General features: G+C 40.6%; 1 protein-coding gene across 1 annotated transcript; it reads left to right on the top strand.

The window, feature by feature from the left end:
• Positions 1–1,080: 1,080 nt before the first annotated feature.
• On the top strand, positions 1,081–22,493 carry LOC114846017 (protein crumbs homolog 1-like). Its single transcript, XM_029134707.3, has 13 exons — positions 1,081–1,318; positions 5,906–6,601; positions 7,077–7,272; positions 8,144–8,283; positions 11,347–11,532; positions 11,628–11,741; positions 14,214–15,164; positions 15,617–16,158; positions 16,402–16,567; positions 16,902–17,763; positions 18,149–18,265; positions 18,402–18,528; positions 18,829–22,493. The coding sequence occupies exons 1-13, from the start codon at positions 1,249–1,251 to the stop codon at positions 19,048–19,050; spliced, it is 4,389 nt and encodes a 1,462-aa protein (XP_028990540.1). The 5' UTR covers positions 1,081–1,248; the 3' UTR covers positions 19,051–22,493.
• Positions 22,494–23,594: the final 1,101 nt, after the last annotated feature.

Below are 23,594 nucleotides of genomic sequence, written 5' to 3'. Positions count from 1 at the left end.
AGACAGTTAAAACAATGAACAATACAAAGCACAGGTTAGAAAATAAGATTTGAATGCCTGAATATTTGTATTAATTGGTTTTACTGCTTTGAATTTTGTTTTGCTAACACAAAACTGTTATTTTAGGTTTTCAGGTTTTGTTGCAGCTTTTAACTCATCTTCTTGCAGAGTTTCATATTCGACTGCTGACCCTGCTGGGTTAGTTCACTGAGGCTCAACCAATCACATGACTCCTAACAGAATAAAAATCAGCAGTTGCGAGATCTTGCTTTTAAAAACATACTCTCATTGCTAAATGTACTCTGAACTGGTGGACATCTTGACACATCCATGTTGTACTAAACATAGTCTAAGCCATGGACAACCCATTGTCTAAGCCAGGGATGTCCATTCCTGGTCCTTGAGAGCTACTGTCCTGTAGGTTTTCCAACTCTTCCCTAGCTAATACTGATTGATTAGATCAGGTGTGTTCAGTAAATAACAGGTTATGAATCACTCGTAAATGATAGATATGTGAGTGTAGAAAAAGTGGTAACTATTTTACCTCAAGCAACAGTTTAGCAAAGTGCTCTACATGAGGGCAAGTAAAGGAAAAACAAATTTCAGGGTAATGATCAGGATTTAAATATGGATTGTGGTCAAAGATTAACAAAAACAAGGAATGTTGTAATAATTAATTTATTAAACGTCAAGCAATAAATGAATTATATCAGCCCATAAAAGACTAAAAATAACAATTTTCATAATTAATGCATTGGCAATTTTAATAAGTTTACTATTACTTAATTAAGTTTACTATACTTAATAAGTTTTCCTGTGTTTTACTACTAACAACAACTACAAACAAGAATAACAAAACGATTATGAACAAGACGTGAACAAAATAGCACCACGGAAGGACTGTCTTTAAAGCTGTTTGGTAAGTAACTCAACATATTGGATGATTAGGATAAAAGCGAGGGGCTCATGTTGGCTGTTTATATACTGAGATATCCTGAGAAAGTCTCAGCGGGTGGGAGCCTGGATTCCTGGATTCCACCCCATGTTTTCCGCCCCTCACAGTGATCAGAACCAGCGGTCTTCACAGAGACTCAGGCATATGTTGATCCACATTCATACCCAGCGTCCTTCTGGTCTGACATGGAGGCACTAGGACTCATCATCCGTAGCTGGATGTAGCACTGCAGTGTGCTGGATGGAGAAGTGACAGCATTGTTGTACCTGGAAACTTTAGCAGACTACATCACAATGGAGTTTGGAAAAATTTGGTCTAAGTACCAGAAGACAGTACTGATCACTGTAATGATGTTCAAACTAGGTAAGTAATTGCAGACGAGAGGCACAAATCTTAGCTTTTTATAATTACACAACTCTATCTGACGCTGTACATCCCCACAAGTTTTGTTTGCATCATGTGTGTTTAGAACTATATGCATAGATACATATGTCTTGAAGTGAGCAAGTTATAAATGTATTGTGTAGCTCCAGCCCTGGAATGTGTTTGAACTGAAGAGGTGAAGAGGGATCGACCCCCGGCACCTTCTGAAACCCTGTTGACCCATTTTTCCTGCAACCTTCATTTTTGTGAAGTGTCTGAAGCGCATTTAAATAGTGGAGGGCGAGCAGCAGGGATTGGCCGCCAGCCGCATTGTTAAAGGTCACCATGGTAACGAGCTGAGCGTGTGGCTCCAGTGTTGCGCAGCTTTTTTGTCTCAATCTCTGAATGGGAGGGAGCGATGCGTATTAAGAAGCCTGGTAAGAGACCTGGCACTGGGTGCCTAAGGATTAAAACTAAAAACACAAACTGACAGGAAGCAGAGCATAGGCTAATAAAGATGATTTCCGTTTTCAGGAGTTTTTATTAAACTTCATTCATTCACTACTTAGCTTCTCAAAAGCAATGTCACCTTTTAGATAAGTATGATTTTAAGGAACTCTTCAATGAGTCTAATTATTTAAATTAAAGTTATAATCTTAAAACAAACGGCCACAGATGCATTTTTAAGTTTGAAGTGAAGCTACCATCTGCCTAGCCACAGGAGCACTGGAGTGAATCAGTGCTGCCGTTATTTCAGTGATTCAGAGTGACTGTCCTAAGCTCAACTTGTATTAGCATGGGACTTCCCCCTCTCTGGGATTCCCAGCACTACTGCTTTCTCTGCCCAGCAGCAAACACCACCTGTCTGATTTCTCTGGGTTACATGGGGTCAACCCTGCCTCCAAAAATACAGGAACCTATTTCATATTGTACCTGTCTTAAACACTTGTGCATGTGCACATGTGCACAACATGGGTTTACCTACAGTATGTTCATATATATTAAAAAAATAAGTCTGGTATTATTTTATAGTTCACTGTTCGTGTCAACTGATGTAATTATGGGCCAAAAACAACATTTTAGTCCTTCTACTGTTTTTCATGTTGTTTCCTTACCATTGTTTTTAATAAAGTATGATCTTAATAGTAAAGTTTAGGTAAAAACTGAAGCAGAAGCAAAACAAATAACATGGTCCTTCTTTGTTAAGCTCTGAAGACCTGCTATTAATGCAGTGTGGCATGTCCAGTGTGACAGCAGTATATAATGATTGTTTCTAGGCTTTTTCTTTCTTTGAAAGTGATGCTTGTTTAGTAAAAAGGTGTTCATAAATTCATTGGATTTGACTAGAAAACCTGCTAAAAGTTTCTTTTCTCTTTTCTTAAATGAACATCAGACCTAGCAGTGGACTTTTAACCACCTTGAAGATGCAGGCCTATATATTTGGACAGAATTAGGTTTTACCCCCCTTTAACTTAACAGTCAGAGCTCTGCTTAGCGTTACTCGTACCAGTCAGTGCCAGGCATCAGCCCTGTTTGGCCATAACTGTGATCTATGATAAGGGGGTTAGGGTGATGCGTGTGGGAGGAGCGGTTATCAGCTCTGAGGAATGTATGAGGGGTTAATTATGTTTAGATGGTGGGGTGAAGAGTGAATAGACCCAGCCCACTTCTACAGAAAAATAGTGAAAGGCTAGTGAAAGGCAGTAAAATACAAAACACAATACAACATGTAAAAATAGGAGACAAAGAAAATGACTTGTTTGGTTGATGATGTAACATCTGCAAGGGAAGAAAACACCACTGTTACCATCAAATGTCTAGTCACACATTCTGATGCTTGAGGTTTACACACGCCACAGGGCCAATGAAAGCATTTCTATGTCACAGAAATCTATAAATAAATATCTGATTGTCTGTCTTTGTCTGTTGTTTGAGCTGCGTTTCAAAGTCTACACAGTTGTGTTGCTGCAGCTAATTTTGTTTCTGGTACTGGTATCTGTCAGCATTCCCAAACAGAATCAGCATAGACTATTATCCTAATTGATTTTACTTGTGGTATTTATTTATTATGGATTGTATTTTGTCATCATTTTATGAGTAAGCTTGTTACTGGTGTATGGGCCATAGTGACACATAGAACAATACCCTGTTAGGGCAAAAACATTGCTTTAGAGTCTAGTCTGGGCCATTTTCTCCTATCTTTGGAAAGTGGTCACACTGTAGTAGTCATGGCCATTCACCCTAAAGTGGGTGATGAACTCGTTAGTTAACTAAGCTCTGGGCATTTGGTTGAGTTTGTTTTTGAGGTTCAGGGTCATGAGGTAAGCAAACAAGCTCTGTCTCCACTTGTCCCCTACTTTTAATTTCACACAAAAACACAACATTTAACTATCCAATGAAATAATTAATTTTTTGTTAAAAATTGCAGTATTGGGGGTTTAAGATTTACAATTGATCTGCATATATTGGCAAAAAGGCGGCTCCCAACCTTTTCCTACTCTAACATCATTGTTCTGTTGTAATATTTGGTGTGATATTTGGATAAAGCAATGGCACTTTATAACTATTACCACGAAGCTTTCATAGTTCTGAATAGAGAAAATCAATAAAATGTAGTAAAAGTAAAAAAACCTTTTAGGCTCATAACAATATAAAAGCCACTCTAGAATCACAGTCTTAATGAAAAGTGCTGAGGGAAAACAAAACATCTTAACCAATTGTTTCAGCACTGGTGATAAGTCAGTGACAGTAAGAGCGGCGATGACCATGATCTCACCCAGAGATCCAAAATACAGTAAAAATAAGGATAAATTGTACTTACATGAAACAGTAAGATGTAAAAACAGTGAGAGTGCAAAAACATGGCAAATGGCTGCAGGAGGCTATTTCTAGGAAAAATATGAGCAACAAATAAAATATATAAAAAATATAAATATATATAATTACTTATCATGCTATGTAAATTAGTTTTAATTGCAGCCCACTTTACACAAAGCTGTGTGTGTAATATTCACATCACTGACAAATCTCAACAATGACAACATTAGTCTGTAATATTCATGCTGTGGAACATAATAACTTGTGTTATGTTAGAGTCTGTTTGGCCACTAGATGTCAGAATGTTTATAATCTGAAATGAGCAGGTAAACAGGGCTAGATGTGATGAAGCTTCTGCTCCTTTTCCTCCAGTCTTAATCCTCATCCCTTTTTATAGAAATAGAGCTGCTGAAAAACAGCAGGACTTCCCCTATTTAGGAACAATATATTTCTTTCAGTAAGAATAAACATGTGATAAACTGCTTTCTTTTGGTTTGTATTAGTTTTGTATTATCTGTTGTTGTGTATCATGTTTTTAGGCAGGTAAAGTGCTTACTGTAGCTCAAAGGGCTGACATTAAAACAGACACATTACAGTATATGAGAATCAAACCAAAATAAAGGTTAACTAACATCAACAGCAACTGTCCCATTAACAGCTTGGCCTGAACCCTGGCCTTTCAGGTGGCTTTTTATGTGGTGGCTAGAAAGCCTACACAGGTCCTCAGCTTGTCTCTGGGTTACAGTTCTAGGTCTAGTTCTAGTTCTAGTTCTAACCTGGGCTTAGTGCTTATATTTATCTCACTACTGTAGCACTTAATGTGAAAAATTTAAATCTTATAAATCTGAGCAACAGCTTTTTGAAAATCAATGGATGAATTCTATTCAAATGGAAATGGCCAAAGCTTAAACAAGCAGTTCTCAGGTGTAGAAAGCATGGAGCCAGGAGAAGAGGTGGGAAACTGGTGTGAGGAGAAAGGGTTAGTCTGACAGGGACAAAGGAGATGATGGCAGATGCATGTGAGAAGAACAGGGGTGTTAAGTGGATACAGGGAAGAATGAGGAAAATAGACGTTGCAGCAAAGAGTCGCAGGCACCTGCTTACAAAGCAGCAGAACATTACTCATCAAAAGGCCTTTCCTTCTAAATACCAATCATAAACTAACTACCACTTGTAATAACCACAGGCAATTATGTTCCACACGTCAAATAAGAACACAAAGTATTATGATGATCATAGCGTAGCATAGAAAAATCCACGTAAACATTAGAAAATCTTGTGTTTTTCTGGAGGAAATTAAGTTTGGACCTGTTTTCCACTGAGACCTATCTAATATCAGAATCTTTAGCTTCAAAATTCTTTCTTATATGTTCACCACAGTATATTAGTTACACTTTTATAACACTGTAACATTTGTATTTGTTTTATTCAGGTACTGTATTTGTTGGAGGAAATGAAATGAGTGATAGTGGATCTAGACAGCAGTTAACACTCGATCAAAAAACTGATTATATCATGACATTTCAGGCTTTAAATGTATTAAACACTAAGTTACCTATAAAGTATCGAGTTAAGATAAGCTACAAATGATATACAAAGAAGTGCAATGCCACATGAAACAGGCTTACTTGTATCTAAGCAGATTGGTCATTATAACAGAAGAACATGGGTTTACAATGTCTGAATTAGACGCAAAGTGATCATGTCTCTCTTGAACCTGATAAATCTGCAGCATTGTTCCATTAACAGCAGTGTTCTCTCCTGTTCCAGGTCTCCTGTGCACAGTCACAGCCGACATGTGTCTTTCTTCTCCCTGCCACAATGGTGCCACGTGTCTTGACCATCTTGGTGACTACGTGTGCATTTGCCCCAAAGGGCCCGTGTGGTATATGGGTAAAAACTGCGATGAGCTATACAATGCCTGTCTCCTGGCACCCTGTACAAACTGTACAAGCAACCTTGGGACTGATGAGTTCACCTGCCACTGCCCAGATGGCTTCACAGGTCTCAACTGCACCCATGATATAGATGAATGTCAGAGCAACCCTTGCAATGGCACCAAGTCCCTGTGTGTCAATGAAATCAATGGCTATTCCTGCCACTGTGTCACTGGACTAGGAGGCAACGACTGCCAGAACAATGTGACCACATGTTCAGAGGAAAGATGCAAAAATGGTGGCACCTGTTTTGATGTTCCTGACACTGGGCATTTGTGCCAATGTGCTCCTGGGTACGGGGGAACAAACTGTGAGGAAAACATTGATGAATGTTGGTCTGAGCCCTGTAAGAATGGCGCCATCTGTAAAGATAGGGTCAATGGCTACCAATGCTTCTGTGTGCCTGGTTTCCAAGGCTACCACTGTGACCTTGACATCAACGAATGTGCATCCCAGCCCTGTCAGAATAACGGCACCTGTCTGGATAAAGTGGATTACTATAATTGTGACTGTGTTCCAGGCTTCAAAGGTATTTCAGGTTTATTTATTTTTTCAAACTTTGAGCTGAAAGGTTGAAAGTAGTTATAAATTAGTTAAGTATTTTGCTGGAACTCCCAGGATTTGGAACTTTTTGGGTGGACAGTACAGTAGTTACCACATCATGCATGCATATTTCAGGTTCTATGTATATATAGCATATATAGTAAATGTATTTTTAGCAGAGACTGAATCCCCCTAAATACCCTAAGTCCTTTGTTCTTTGTAGTATGTTGTGATTATCAACTCACGGAGCGAAAGACATTTTAAAATAATACTTTTCACTATTAGATCTTTACAAAACCAAAAAGAAGTTGCATGACCTTTGCTGTCCTCCGCAGCTCTAGTGTTGCTGTTTTACATTTATATCTGGATGCATGTTTAAATTCCTCTGTGTGTTGCTAATCTCAACACACAAACTATTCTCATGTCTTTACTCAGTGCCATCCCTGCTCTGTCCCCATCAGGGATCAACTGTGAGGTGGAGATTGATGAGTGTGAGGTACATCCCTGTCAGAATGGTGCCACGTGTCGCGATTACGTCGCTGCCTACGTGTGTGAGTGTGTGGCCGGCTTCCAGGGTCAAGACTGCGAGGTCAACATCGACGAATGTGCCAGTATTCCTTGTCAGAATGATGGCAGGTGTATAGACGAGGTTGACAGGTAGGTCAACTGGCACCACAGTGTTGGTGCAGTGAAGTAATGAAAAAAAAAACCCACCCTTCCCAAGGAACTGAGATGCTGCGTAAGAAGTATTTTCTTAGAATAAAGCAGATGAAATACATGATGTAACATCCCCTCTTCTTTCAACATCAGTCTGTGAACATCTGGGAATTGACAGTTGTAGTGGTGCAGCTCTTGTTCTATGAAGCCACACTTGTGGTTTCATAGTCTGTTCTAAATGCAGTGCTGTCCAATAGCCCAATGAACAAGCTCTTTCAGTGTAGTTCAGGAACTTCAGACTGCCTAAGTTTTATGATTGTATGTCCTGTAGATAATGACAGCCATTGCAAATTACATTGCAGCACATTATAACAAAACTGCTGTAATGTGGATGATGGTAACGATGAAATGTTTTTGAAGTTTTATTTTGACAAAGACGTTTTTAGAAAATGTATCTTCCCATGAATCACACACAAATGCCAGGCTCTGTAACAGTTGAAGTTCATTGTGCATCATACTAAAGTGTATCCAGAAAACCCATGGGAGCTTTGGTGGAGTCTTATTGCCAGATATTAGGCTGTATTGTTCCTAACTGTGTTGTTTGTCACTCTCTTCTGTCGTGTCCAGCAGCTCAATGTGCAACATGTGCTGGGTTAGTTGCCTTGTTGTGTTGTCAAGTTTTGCTTTTTCAGGAGGATATATGTATGCGAAGTTTGTTACACTCACCTGGATTGATGATATAAGTTTTTAATGAATACTAGTAACATCAACCTTTGGACTGGAAAATAGAATGGTCAGAGCAAAAGGCATGAGCAAAAAGAAAAAGAGAGAGAGCTCATCATGGGACTATTGTGTTTATGCTTTTCCACAGCTATAAATGTGACTGTGATGGAACAGGGTTTGTGGGCAGCCACTGTGAAGACGACATCCCAGAATGTGCTTCTGACCCCTGCCAGCATGGAGCTACCTGCCTGGAAGGAGTCAATCATTACAAGTGCCTCTGTTGGCCAGGTAAGCACTAATCTTAGCACCATCATAGCCTCTAGAGACCCGAGCTTTGGTTTCATTGCATTTTGAATTTTTCCTATCTATTTGGGATTATTGGGGCATTATAATCAAAAAGGAGTGACTTACCAGAATTTAATAAACATTAAAACGATTCCTCTTACAAAACAAAGTAACCGTAAGCCAATAAAGTGTGGTTTATTAAATATCAGATCTCTCTGATCTAAATCCTGGTTAATACATGACTTGATAAGTGACCATCACATAGATCTGTTCTGTCTCACTGAAACCTGGCTGCAGCAGGATGAATATGTTAGTTTAAATGAGTCAACTCCAATGAGCCACATCTACTATCATGTTCCTAAGAGTAGAGGTGGAGGAGTAACAGCAATTTATAACTCAGAATTATTAATTGTTTACCGTCCTCCTGCTCCATATTCTTAACTGAATTCTCTGAATTCTTTCTGACTTAGTTCTTAGCACAGAAAAAGTCATTGTAGTGGGAGACTTTAACATTCATGTAGATGTTGACAGCAACTGTCTCCGCACTGCTTTTAACTCCTTAAATAGAGACTATTGGTTTTACTCAGCATGTAAATGAACCCACTCAGCGTTTTAATCATACCCTCGATCTTGTCATAACATATGGGGTTGAAATTGATAATTTAATAGTTCTTCCCCAAAACCCTCTGTTATCTGACCATTTCTTATTAACTTTTGAATTTACCATAATTGACCTCACAGCAGCTGGAAAGAAATCTTACTATAGCAGATGTTTATCTGACAATGCTGTTGCCAAATTCAAGCAGATGATTCCATCATCTTTTGCCTCATAGTCTTGTAGCTACATAGAGGAGAACAGTCACCTTAATCCTTATGAACAGGTTGACTGTCTTGTAGATGATGCTGCAGCTTCTCTACGTACAATTTTAGACACAGTGGTTCCTCTGAAGAAGGTAGTGAATCAGAGGAGGTTAGCTCCATAGTATAACTGAGAGATACGCAGCCTGAAGCACAGGACCAGACAACTAGAAAGGCAGTGGCGTTCCAACAAAATAAATGTAAACTGCATAGCATGGAAGGACAGTCTAATAAAATATGAAAAAGCACTTTGTGCTGTTACAAAAAACATATCATTCCTCCTTAATTGAGGAAAACAAAAAGAGTCATAGCTATGCTTAGCCTTTTATCTCCTTAAATTTCAGCAGCAATGATTTTATGAATTACTTTACTAATAAAATTATCACCATTAGAGAAGAAATTCAGCAGTGACTTCCTCCAAATGACAGAAATCACTGTCTAGATCAATCAAATTTAAATTTACCAAGTACTTTGTCTTACCTAGAAAGCTTCTTCCCCATAACTCATATGGAGTTAACTTCAATAATTAACTCTTCCAAGGTGTTGCTCTTTTTTTGTTTGTTGTTGTTGCTGTGCTTTTCTCTCTCTATATCACCTCACCCCAACCGGTCGAGGCAGATGGCCGCCCGCATCCAGCCTGGTTCTACTGAAGGTTTCTTCCTCGTTAGAGAGGGAGTTTTTCCTTTCCACTGTTGCTGTCAAATTAAAGGCTTGCTGTATATGGGATCTGTTGGGTTTAGTTGTGTAAGGTCTTAAACCTTACTTTGTAAAGTGCCTTGAGATAACTTTGTTGTGATTTAGCGCTATATAAATAAAATTGAATTGATAATGATAAAATCCAAGTATGGTCTTTGACTATGAAGTCGTTTTTGAGAAAAATTATCCCCCTCATATTGCGTAAAATTGGTGTTAGACACAACAAAACGATTCCAGACCATGGCAAAATGTGTTAAAATATTTGTTGTTGATAAAAATGATAAATTGCATCAACGTCTGTGTTGAGTTTGATTGTTACTACTGCTAAAACATGTCAAATTTATATACCAACTGAAACTACAGACATTTAAAAGCATAATTTAGCACGTTTCAACCATGAAATGTTTTTAAGTTTTGTACCCTGTGCATTTTTCTCTCAGTATGTGCTGTAGCACATCTTGGTTGAGATTGACGCCACGTTGGATTTAAATTAACACGTGTAATACACTTTTCTTACCACAGGATGGTGGTACAATTGGTTAGAGGATCCATCCATCCATCCATCCATTTTCTTAACCGCTTACTCCCTAGTGCGGGGTCACGGGGGTGCTGGAGCCTATCCCAGCTGGCTACGGGCGAGACGCAGGGTACACCCTGGACAGGTCGCCAGTCCATCGCAGGGCAGGGCAACACATAGACAGACAACCATTCACTCACACACTCACACCTACGGGCAATGGAGAGAAGCCAATCAACCTAATGCACCACCGTGCCGCCCTTGGTTAGAGGATAACAGGTCTAAATTGAGAAAAATTAAAGTATATGGTGTAGGAAGCCCAAAATGTACAGCAGGATTCCTAGCTTGGTTGTGAAATAATATTCTAATCTAAGCATCCTGTCCAAATATACTACTGTTTATAAATTATATTACATTACATGTAAGTACATATGTAGAGGACAAACAGAGAAAGGAACGAAAGGTTTCTTCCCTGCCAAACTAGGAGATTGAACCAAAGTTGAACCTCTCCTCCCTCTGAAAAAAGATCTAGATGAGGAATGTGAGACAGAGCAGGCTTCAGATTAGTCACTTACAGGAATATTTAGTGAAAGAGCTGAGACTGACATGAGTGGAAGGGATTGAAGCTCCATAGGCCAAGGTACATGGCATGAACAGAGAACTCCACTAGAAAAATATGATGGACTAGATAGAAGAATGATGGTTGTTTTTAGGATCTTACAGGAAGCCATGGAGGGATTCCTTGTGCTGCATATGAATGGTGTAGCATTCTGAATCGGTGACAGTTGTCTAGTCTAACAAGTAACAAACTGCTATACAGCTAATGCTGACACCAGGGGCAACTTGGGGTTCAATCTTGTCTTGCCCAAGGAAACTTTGGCACATGACATGGGAAGCCAGGAATCAAACCACCAACCCTTTCATCTGTAGACAACAGTTTTTAAGACACTGCTGTCCTACTGTAAGTCGAACCGTGTGCATCTGTGTGTGTCCAGGTTACAAGGGAGAGAACTGCCAGGTTGATATCAATGAGTGTGACCAGCTACCCTGTGAAAATGGTGGTGAGTGTTTTCAGCGCTCAGAAATGGAAAACTACAAGAAGCTGCCTGAACTTGCTTCTACCAACTTCAGCTATGAAGAGGCAGATGGTTTTATCTGCCACTGTCCACCGGGATTCACAGGTGCGTCAGCTCACATTCAAGTGCGCCATTTATTGTGATGTTGCATCATTAATGCCAGAAGTGATGAGGACATAATCACATGGTTGCTCTTGCAGGAGATGTCTGTTCAGTCAATGTGGATGAGTGTCAGTCTGCTCCATGTCAGCAAGGAGGCAGCTGCCAGGATCAGGTCAATTCATACCAGTGTATCTGCCCAGGTGGCTTCATAGGTAGGAGAGCTTTGTACCTTTCTAAAGAGTGCATTGCAGTGTCTGAGCACACACAAGTCCACTAACAGAACATCAGCCGCCCGGAGGCCAGGCACTAAGAGGGACCGATCTGTGGTGGCATCATGTGAATCCTTCTAAATGCAAAACACACAGTTTAGCATTACATGTGTACCAGGAACCCAACTTTGTGTTTTGTGGGAGGCACTAAAGGCATACTCATCACACATAAGCAAAGGACATGAATCAGAAACAGAACAGCAAATGAATCACTAGAGTTTGCCTCTGCTGCTTCTTTACAAGATTTACATGAATGACTGGAACTGGAATTAAACATACAAAAAATAGTTAATTCAACTGAAAACTCAATTTTGGGCAGAATGGTTAAGCCAGAACTTTGATGGTCCTAACAGAAATTGAAGCACCACCGTGTTTCTACGACCAGATGGTTTTATTGTGTGCAGTGGCATGACATTGGCTGACTTCAGAGTTGGTGCTGAAGTCATTCATTTATTTGTTACTAATTCAGATTTTTATATTAGTTTAGAATATTGTTGTCAGTAAGTTATTTTGTGTGATTTTGCTGTGTGATGGCAGCTTGGTTAGGTGGAAGCAGACAGAACATAGTGTTGCAAAAAACACTAAATCCAATAAAAAGTGCCATATGTCAGGCTGAATGGGTCTGCTAAGATATTTGTCAAGGGGATGAGGGATTATAACAAAGCTGCTTAGAAGTCTAATTAAAACCTGATGAAACAGAACTCCATAAACAAAAAGGTTTTGCTTTGTCCCAAATACGTACAAAATACAATGTCTGTCTCTGTGTCACTGGCTCAACAGCAGGCAGACACGAGTCTGTTAATCCAGTAGCTCTTAAGCAGGTTCTGCTGCCGCATGGGTTGTGGGTTTACACAGCCTGCATTGTAGCCTATTACAGGATATTTTGTTTTGAGTACTAAGTGGGTTAACAAGATGCTTATTTGTTATATTCAATATTTACATGTTCCCATAAATGCAGCTTCCAACATTGTAGCTTCCTAGTGTTTATTTATCCCATCACTAACAACATGTTTGCAGGTGAATTACAGGTCACAGAAAATCTTTAATTCATAGATTATATATTATAATTTATTTTAGCTCAGTTTAATAGCAGTGGTATTGTTATTGGTTAATACTGGTTTCCACAGGATTATATTAGTTACTGATCTGTGAAAGTCTATGATGCAATATTATAGGTAGTGAAATGATGATGAATTAAAACAAACATCTTAGCTTTGTAAAAAATATTAAGAGAATAATAAAAACTCTACAAGATAACAAGGCTTAAGTAATAAAAAACAATATATAAAGCCTTCAATCTGATATTTACCAACTATTTTTTTAAATTTCAACTATTAAATTTAAACTAATAACAAAACTGTGGACTATTTACAATAAATGTAAACACCAGATACTTTGACTTTATAAGTAAAAGTTAAATGTGAAGATGCTGCAGCTTCTGTATTTGACTCCAGTAGTGTCTGCCACTAGTGGGCTGCAGGGACGGCATTGCATAACTGCATTCCTCGTCCAAACTTTGTCTGGAACCTCCTGCTTACTGCTCTGCCTGGGCTGGGCTGCAGGCAGAAGAGGAGTGTGGGTGTTTGTGAGTCAGGGAGGGATTCTAAGAGAAATGAAGGAGGGTGAACTAGAGGGAAAAATGGGCAGGGCTGACTTGTAATTGCTTCTGCCTGTCTGCCTGATGCACGGTGAAGGAGCGGTGGCACTTCTGCCTTGTAAGCTAATCAGATACAGAGAGAGAGAGAGAGAGAGAGAGAGAGAGAGAGAGAGAGAGAGAGAGAGAGAGAGAGAGAGAGAGAGAGAGAGAGAGAGAGAGAGAGAGAGAGAGAGAAAGGCCTGGTTGTGTCACTTCTGTCATCCAGCATTTTGAATCATGGGGAGAAGGAGGTTGATGCTGCTGCTGCTGTGCTGCTACTGCTGCTGCTTTGGGCCCTGGTGTCTGACAGGTACAGTATGGCACTGCAGTTTTAATAATGCTTAATTAACAGAGAGAAACGCTGTGTGCTTGTGTGTGTCGGTGGAGTCTTGGCATAGAGAGGATGAAGAGCTTTAGGTTCCTTGGGTGTAGAGTATTTTAAAGGACTAAATGTTAATGCAGGTTGACTGCTACTGCCAGGGCTTAATGTCGGTTCAGTTTGATGAAGCAGGTAACACTTCGTCTGTTTAGTTGCTCCCATCGCTATGACAGACAGCAGTTTATTAGTGTTCGGACTAAAAATCCAACAGATGGAGGACAATTTATCCAGTCGTTTCCTCTGCAACTGACATGTGTCAAACAAAGCACATTATACAGGTTGTAAGCTTTGGTGTCAGTCTGTTTTAAGGTTCTGTTGGAGGAAAATCATTTGATTGTAGCAAATGTGTTTTGGCAGTTAAATGTGTTGTGGCATTAAACTCGGCTGCTTTTTCACACAGGTGTGCACTGTGAGGTGGACATCAATGAGTGTGACAGCAGTCCCTGCCAGAACGGTGCCACATGTGAGGATGCTGCTAACGCCTATCGATGTCACTGCCCACTGCCAGAACCGGGACAGGAGCCCTGGGGTGGGCAGGACTGTGACATTCGCCTGGTTGGCTGCGAGCAGAACCAGTGTCAGCACAAGGCCGAGTGTGTCCCCAAGCTGACTGATAAAGGAGAGCATGGCTACAGCTGCCTGTGTCCCTACGGCTGGACGGGGGAACTTTGCAACACCTCCACCACCTTCTCCTTTAACTCAGAGGGCTATGTTCATATGCAGCTGCCCTTTTCTAAAAACAGGAACAGGCGGGAAACCGAGCATAAGCACGGCCTCTACATGCAGCTTCGATTCAGGAGCACCCTTCCTGACATGGTTCTGTTCTTTCGGGGAACCATGGATCAGTTTGTGTCTCTCGAGCTTATCGGTGGCTCCCTTCGAGCCAAGGTGAAGTCAGGGAAGGTACTTCAGGCCACGCACCCTGGTCTAGTTAATAACAGCGACTGGTACCAGGTCACTGTGACCATGGACGAAACGCTGGTTATGACTGTAACTGGACCTGGCTGTGATAAAGGGTGCCAGGTAAAAGATGAGGGCCACAACCACCTGCTGTTCTTGCAGCTCAGTTCCTTTCAACAGCTGTACATAGGATTGGTACCGCAGCAATATTTAGGCCAGCTGTCCAGCAAGAAGGGCTTCATTGGCTGCATGGAAGACTTTCACGTCGACCACAAGCTGCTTCTGCCTCAGGACCTCATCAGAGAGGAAAACCAGGGTTTGGAACTGGGATGTACCAAAGCAGACTGGTGTGAGGAGGACCCATGCATGCAACGTGGGCGCTGCATGGACATGTGGGTTCAAGCAAGTTGCCAGTGTCACCGGCCCTACTACGGAGAAAGCTGTGAGAAAGGTGAATCATTACAATGTAGTACTACAATCACAGATCATTGGGTGGATTACTTTTTCTTTTAACCGTTTTATCATCAATTAGAGCTGGGTCAGTTACAAACATACATAAAAACTCTGAAAGAGGTTAAATCCTGAATTTAGGAAAAGTTAGGAAAGCTGCATCAATTGTTTTGACTATATGTAGAGCACACACTTTGTAACATATCATGCCCATAAAGTTGCTGTGGGTATGTGTCATCAGATCAAGTTATCAAACATAGGGCAAATTATTATTCGTTGTGTTAAGTGGCGAGTGTTAACTCGATAAAAACGTATTGAAATTTTCAGTATTCTTAGTGGCTTTTAAATCAGTCGAGAGATTTTATGTAAGACTTAAACTACAGTAAAGTATCATTATTACAGATATGGCTGCAGTGTATGACAGTGTGTTCCTTTCTGTTACCCGCTTTGTAGAATTTCCAATCTGGACCTTCGGTCATGAGAACTCCAGTAGCTACTCCACATTCAATATCACAGAAACCCACGGAGACAACTTCACCGTTTCCTTTTTGATGCGCTCGCTCAAACCCAGCGGCCTGCTGCTGCAGCTTCACCGGGAGAGCCAGCCCTACCTCACAGTCTACCTCAAGGAAGGCACCGTTGCTCTTTACAGCCCTCACACCACACTGCTGACAGAGGCCAAGTTGGTCGCAGATGGAAACCGTCACTTGGTGATCATAAAGGTGCAATATGGCCACGTGGTCTTCACCAAAGCAGGGAACCGCCGTGCCTTAGGGAACGTGACTGTAGAAGCAGGGGACATGGCATTTGTTGGGGGGCTTCCTGCAGGTGTGAGCATGATCGCCTGGGGTGGAAGCTTCAAGGGCTGCCTGCAGGACATCCGGCTGGACCACAGACATCTGACCACTGATGTTCCTCCAGAGGGAGCTGATGTTTACCTTGCCAGCACACAGGAGAATGTGCTGTCAGGATGTCAGAGTGACAACACGTGCAAGGTAAAAGGACACGACGGAAAGTAGTCTAACCTACAAACAAACACATTCCTGCAACATCAAGTCAAACATGGCTCAAATCATAACTTTACTGCCTTTTAATAGCCGCTCTTCAAAAATATATGTATATTGCATCACTTTTATTATTATCATACAGTAATAAAATGTGGCTCTAACAGTGTGTTAGCAAAGTGGAGTCCTGTCTGTAGACTTATCTGTGAACCATCTGTGTTTGACTGTGCCCAGGATGAACCCTGTCACAATGGTGGAGAGTGTCGGATCACCTGGAACGACTTTAGGTGTGACTGCTCTGTTCACTACTCAGGCCGTCTGTGTGACACACGTCTGTGGTGTGTGGAGCAGCCTTGTCCTGACGGAGTGCGATGTGTTGACCTGCTGGATGGTTATGAATGTACGTTAGCCTTTGGTTTTGGTCACAGGTAGTTTGTGTTTAACCTAATTGGCTTTAGTAAACTTGGTATCTTAAGATTTATTGAACTTTAAGTGCTACAGGCAGCCTGCCAACCTTAGGACCCTGACAAACATTAAAAACAAAACAAAACAAAAAATGACCTTAAATGTTCAGGAGTTGCCTGAAGAAATTTAATTTGACAAAATGATCTCATAATTGGAGAAATATAAACTTGGTTTAATTGTGTTTTTTCCGAATACTGTTAATCACTCAACCTTTTGTTCACTTTTAATAGTTCTTTTAGTAGCTGCTCTCACAGCGTCTTCTCCTGCAGGTTTAACTGAAGCCATCTTTCAGAACAACTCTCTCCAGTATGTCGCCAACAGCTCCCTGGTGGGTCCTGTGACCAACATCACCATGGACATACGAACACGGGATGAGAATGGAATGTTGCTGAGAGCCACCAGCAGTTCTGAGGTCTTCTGCCTCGGTCTGCTTAACTCGTCTCTGTTGGTCAAACTGCACACTGGGCTGCATGCCGAGCTGCTGGCCTTCACCAGCGACCAGACCATTGCAGATGGAGGCTGGCACCGTGTACAGCTGACAATGGTTGACCCTGAACAGTCAGCATCTCGCTGGCACCTCAATGTGGATGGGCGAAGAGTAGGCGGCAGCTTCAGCATGGGTGGCAACCTCAACTTCCTCAACCATACCAAAATCTGGCTGGCTGAAAAATATACTGGCTGTTTAGGGGAGGTGAGGGTGGGTGGAGTCTACCTGCCCCTCACCACGGTGCCAGAACCCCCTCAGCTGAGCCGATTCTCTAAAGTGGGAGGACATGAACCAAAAAAAGGATGTCAGGGTGAACCTGTTTGTGATTCCAACCCCTGTGGCAACCATGGCGAGTGTAAGGACCAGTTTAATGACTTTAACTGTAGCTGTAAAGCAGGATGGGAGGGAGAGCGATGCGAGGCCGAGGTAAATGAATGCTCCTCAGCTCCCTGTGCTTACGGGACATGTAAAGACCTCATGGCGGACTACGAGTGTGACTGTGAACCTGGATACAAAGGGAAAGACTGTGAGCAGGAGGTGGATAACTGCCTCGAGTTCAGATGTGTAAATGGAGGAACCTGCATCAGCACAAATGAAAGTCACACGTGTTTATGTCTCTCTGGCTACGTCGGAAAACGCTGCCAGTGAGTACACAGAAAAAAAGACTCATTATCTCTACCTGTAAATACTTTTCTAAGGATATTCTCCTACATGTATTTCTGTATTGTTGAGATGGTCTTAACATACCAAGTCAGCAACTGAAATAAAACAACAAAAACAACATAAATTCATTTTAATATCACTAATAAAACATTCTCAAATGAATAACATCTGAGACAAACGCTGACTCTTAAATCTCTTTAGTAAATCATTTGTTGAGGTTAAGTTCACTGTATCCTGTTCAGTGCTGCCTTAACACTTAACACACGCTGTAGGGGTGTAACCTTAGGGTCTGTTTACATAAATTAGCACTTGTGAAATCCTGAACTCTATTGCAGACTGATAGAGTGCACTGCATGTGTCTATCAGGTGGCGTTTTCCTCCAGCGGCATGTGATGTGAAGACGCAGTGTCTCAATGGAGGGGTGTGCATAGGAGATGACTCAGGAGGAAACTGCACCTGCAAGCTTGGATACACAGGAGCCAGGTGAGAGCACACTTACTGCACCCCTGTCCACTGGAGAAAGTGTGTCTGATCCAAGTTCAAAGTTCGGAGAGTGTGGGGGTATTAGCTGCAGCTCTGTCAGTCAGTGTTGTGCTAAAACCCTGTTGATGCGTTTCAGGTGTGAGACAGAAATAGATGAATGCGAGTCTAACCCTTGCGTCAACGGAGCCACCTGTCTGGACAGACTCAACCACTTCCAGTGTGTGTGTGTGCGTGGATTTACCGGCAAACGCTGCGAGACAAGCGTGAGTAACGGATTTTTTCATTACACTGGCTTCAGGTTATTTTACTTTGCATTTAATGTGAAACACAGGTTTAATATTCATGATTTACATCCAAGTTTTAATTGCTCCAGAGATCTGAAATAACCGACACACAAAAACTACTGTAAATACATATTGAAATCACATTGTATTGTTCAATATACACTATGCAAAAATTCAGAATGAAAGAAATCAAAGAACAAGCTGACTTTTTGTACTTGTAGACGTGGTTGGTCATTATGAAAACAGACTTGATTTTAGACTTGTCCATGTTCTCTGCAGAAAAAGGAGCACCTCGAACAAATTCCTTGGTTGGCGGTGGCGATTCCTCTCACCACTCTGTGTGTGTTACTCATCATCCTCGTAGTGTTTTTCCTCATTATGACAGCCCGAAAGAAGCGTCAGTCGGAGGGTACATACAGCCCCAGCTCGCAGGAGGTGGCTGGTGCTAGGCTGGAGATGGGCAGTGTCCTCAAAGTGCCCCCTGAGGAGAGGCTAATCTGAGGCCTGCAGACCTCTTTCTCAGCCTTCCAGACAGTGGATTCATATGTTTAAAGGGTAAAGAGGACTGAGATGAGTCACAACTTCACCTGAGAGGTGGACGGGTAGGAACCAGTGACTGAGCGGAGCAGTCTCAGGCTTCAGGCTTTCTTGTACAGTCCTTGTGTCAAAAGGACTGTAAATGTCCCCACATATGTTAGGAAAGGAAAACAATTTCAGTTTTAAATATGTTGGGACCAAAATCCTGTGTTCCGAACAGGACTTAAGGAGCATAGACATGGGGATACTAAAAAAAAAATTTAGACTGAGCAGTGATTCTCTGCATGAAACTATGAAAGAGCAAGTAATTTATCATTTATGGTTGGAAAGAGAAAAACATGAATGTAAACACTGGAAAAAGACACCAAACCAATTCAGCTAAGTTACAGGTTCATCTGTATCCATTTCAGTTGCCGACACATGCCTTCTAGAATATACATTTTACATTATTTCTAGGTTATTGAGAGAAAATATTTAGATCCTGGCTTTATATGGTTAGAGAACTCCAATCCTAACCAAACTAATCTTTCTTCTTCTACTGGAAAAAATGTGTCTGGAGAAATGTGTTCCTGACACAAACTTCATATTTCAGTCAGAGCTGTTTTATTTATTAATGACTAATAGTCTTGTGCACTAGTAATGAAGATTCAGCTACTTTCTCCGGGCGGTTCCATGTATTTACAGGATTAGTATCTACATTGATCTGTTTAGTTAGTGCATTTCAGCCTCCTTATGTTTCCGGTTTTAATGTCAGTGTAAATTTGTAGATGTCTTATGTGAGGGGTGTGAATGGACGTCACTGTTGCCTGTGCAAGAGACAAAGATGTCAATAACTGTTGTATTTTTCTCTGAATGTGCACTGAGGCTTTACAGTCTAACCACTCGGACCATCCTTAGTTAATCTGTAAGTATTCTGTCAATGTTCATGTTACTGCATCTTTGCTGTCTTTTGTAAATTTACAGTATGTGTTATCTGTGATGTAAAGGTTCACTTCAGTGTGTTTTGTTTTAATGCTGGTCTAAAAAAGTCCCATCAGTATTTGTGAACACTCCAAGGGTCAGAAACACAATGCTAGCAAAAAATAGAGTGTATTCACTTAATTTATGAATGCCTGCCAGTGCAGTTCATGAAACCTGTCTCTCTGTGTGAAGACAGAATAGTAGTTAGCCTACCTTAGCTCACACTGATCACTAGACTAGAGAACAGCTGCTCTATGATCACTGATGAACACAATCAATTCTTATTGCTAATGACTAAGGTTTTTAACTCAGTTATCTAAACTGCTTTATCCTCGTAAGGGCTGGGGAAGTGCTGGAGCCGATCCCAGCTCTCTTTATTAGGCAGCTTATGTCATTATAGTAACAGTAAAGTGGCGGCCGTTGAAGATTATCAATGCTTAAAACATGAAGTACATTTAATTATTTTAAGTAATTGCACTAACTACTTTATGACTACTAAACATATCTCTTCTCACTGAAAGAAAGGAAAAAATGTTTTTAATGAGTCGTCATCATGCTGTGAGCCTGGCTGCTGAAAATAAAATCACGATCACAAATACTGATCAGACTGATCACCCTGCAGCTAAAGTGGCTGACACATTTAAGCCCTTTATGTATGAAAGTATGGTGCAACTTTTTTCTTCAACTTGCCTTACTTTCTCCTCTCTCTAGTGCTGCTAATTAGAATCCACACTGATATGCTGTAACTGTGCTACTTTGTCAAAGGGAAACCACGGGCACGCTAAATATGAATTACACATACACTGGTCAGTGCTATTAAATGTGTTAAATACATTGTGAAATATTGAGGATGGCATAAGATTATGATCTGGACAGTAGAAGTAGTACGTAAGTTGGTGCTAAATATGCAATTCTACGCTTTTGTTTCACCTAAGTAAGAATAACTCTTTGTATGGAGTTTGATGTTAACCTTAGGTAAATCAAACTCTGCATGTCTTCCATAGTTTTGAACTAATTACTTAGAAGGCTGTTTCTGTTGATGGCATCTTAACATCAACCAGAACAAAGAACCAAATAAAGGAGTAAGAGACACTGAACTTACAGGATGACTCTGACTTGAAATGGCCATGTATTCTAAATATAAGCTGTCATACTGTAGCTGGCAGTGCACTTCTACCTCACACAGTCTCCTTTAAAGTTTTCTTCATTATTATTAGTCTTTTGTGTTTGCTTTGTATGGCTTCAGATAACAAAACAGGATTGCAAGACTTATTCTTTACTCCTACTAGTTTTCCAATGAAATGTCATTTGCTATTTGCTCTGTTAAAATGGCTGCAGGACATTTACAGGTATACGCAAGCTGTGCCTTTATGTTCTCTTGCATCCATTAACTTTAAGAATTGTGTGGTTGTTTTGATGTTATTTGTTACACAATGGAAGCGGATCTACACAAAGTTCATGATAAATCTCTACCAATGTGCAGTTAATTATGGATCAGTGCAGGATGCAGGAGCTCTACTCCAAAATATGATATTACACCTTGGTCAACGTTATCTAATGGGTTATGCACTGATGTAAACCACTCTTTAACACACATTTGCAATAACTTTGAGCCATTTTGTTCATTTTAGACCATCAAAATTAAGTGTTCTGGCGTACACTAGGTAATGGTTTGCATAACATGTACTGTACATGTATACTTTCAAAGTTGATAGCTTGACTCTATTTAGTATATAATGAAATAAAAATGTTGGTGTGTAAAGCGTCCTTAACAGTATTAAGTACGTACAAAAGTACGCACACAATACAGTAAATTTAATAGTTAGGACTACATAATGAAATAAATTAAAACCTATAGAAAGAGTAAAACATACAAAAAAATGACCATGAGCTCAGCAATTGTAACACTGATGGTTAACCTTCGCTGAAGAGGAGTGTTGGGTCTAAAATAGCCACAACACATACGGTGAGAGACGAAGACAACAAAGCACAACAAGCTACAACTTTGTTTTACTTGCAAGGGGAGCCCGCCTGAGGTCTCAGAGTTGTAAGGGCTTCACCCAGAAACTGCCAACTCGGACTCCGGCGAGCCCTCCTTGGTGCAAGCTTTTTGTTAGAAAATGGGGCACGTCTTGAAGTTGCATGATATGGGCGTATGGTATGGTTACAATGAATACATTAAGATTATACTGAAGACAAGAAAATTCCATATAAGGATGAAACACTTGATTGATTTGCATAAGCATAAGTATAGGCGTATATCATCATGAACTGTTCAACCCTAAGACTGCTGACCCTTTTCTGGCTTTTCCAGCTTACTCAAAATAAGTCAGCAGGCCCAAACCACTTTCTGTTTCTATGTCTGTGTTTAGGGTGCAGCTCCAGAAAAGTCAATCAACCTTGTGAGTGATCATAAATCAGTCAATAAATCATATTTACACCAACAAGGAGCATGCGATACTGTAATTCATTCAGTCACTTATCTCCAGAACTGCTGTATCCTTGTAAGGTTGCAGGGTTCCTGGATTTTATCCAAGCTGATATTTCCATCACAGGTCTACACAGACAGACTTACACAATGACTTACACTCAACCAATTTAGAGACAGGGCTAAGCATGTTTATACCTGGAGAGAAGCCAAACAGACGGGGAGTACGTCAAATGTAGACTTGAGTTGCTGACCTTCTTACCTACTTACTACTACTTAATCAATAACTAGACACACAATTTTCAAATGGAAGTCACACATTTCAAGTATTTTTCCTTTTATTGTGACGAATTGAAAAATGTATTGCTCAATTTTTTATTTAGTGGGTTGTTGAGATCATTCCATAATGGTGTGTACTGGAAAGGAGCAGGTGGAGAGAAAGTCCCACCAGACTGTCATAGTGCTTCTAATGCTGATAGTCTGGTAACAATTATGGTGTTTGATTTTAGGGTTCATCAATAGTAAAACTTTTAAATGTTTTTTAAGGTCTAATAAGGTAGAATGTATTGAAATAAATTTAATTAATTTATAAATTTGAGTCAATCTGGCAAAAAGTAGCAATAAGCTTTTGTCCAGTGATACCTTTGGAGTTTTGTAATTGCCCTTTTATTTGACTGCCTCTATTGTCCCTGTTTAACCACACAGAGTATGTTCTGAGTATAACCTGCGTGTCCTCCTTTCTTCACATTTTGCTAATTAGTTTAATAATTTGTACTGTAAGTAAGTCATTAGTCTAATCTTGTCCCAGAATTAGTCAACACCGACTAGTATGAGGTGCAGTGAGGGACATAAGTCATCTGCTATACTGTATACACACACATAAAAATAAAATCATCTCACACATACAAGTGAATCACTGCCCAAGACAAATGTGTCCCATAACTGGATTTTGCCATTGCCTTTCATTCACACACTGCAAAACAACTGACATGACAGTGCTCGGCGAGAAAACAGGAATGAGTGTCAGGGTTTCTCAGGCGGCGGACCCACATGCACAGCTCAGACACAATCTGGTAAATTCAAGTTTAATCAAAGTCTCCATGTCAGAATACAGGCATGA

This window comes from Betta splendens, chromosome 19 (genome assembly GCF_900634795.4).
Source record: "Betta splendens chromosome 19, fBetSpl5.4, whole genome shotgun sequence".
NCBI classification, from domain to species: Eukaryota; Metazoa; Chordata; class Actinopteri; order Anabantiformes; family Osphronemidae; genus Betta; species Betta splendens.
Note: the sequence above shows the minus strand (reverse complement) of the source record. Positions and strands in the feature narration are given on the sequence as shown.

What these genes read in the sequence shown, in the direction of transcription:
- LOC114846017 (XM_029134707.3), top strand. Translation starts at nt 1,249, where the DNA reads ATGGAGTTTGGAAAAATTTGGTCTAAGTACCAGAAGACAGTACTGATC. An exon ending in CAAGTGCCTCTGTTGGCCAG is followed by an intron (nt 8,284 to 11,346) that starts GTAAGCACTAAT and finishes GTGTGTGTCCAG; the next exon opens with GTTACAAGGGAGAGAACTGC. An exon ending in CTGCCCAGGTGGCTTCATAG is followed by an intron (nt 11,742 to 14,213) that starts GTAGGAGAGCTT and finishes TTTTTCACACAG; the next exon opens with GTGTGCACTGTGAGGTGGAC.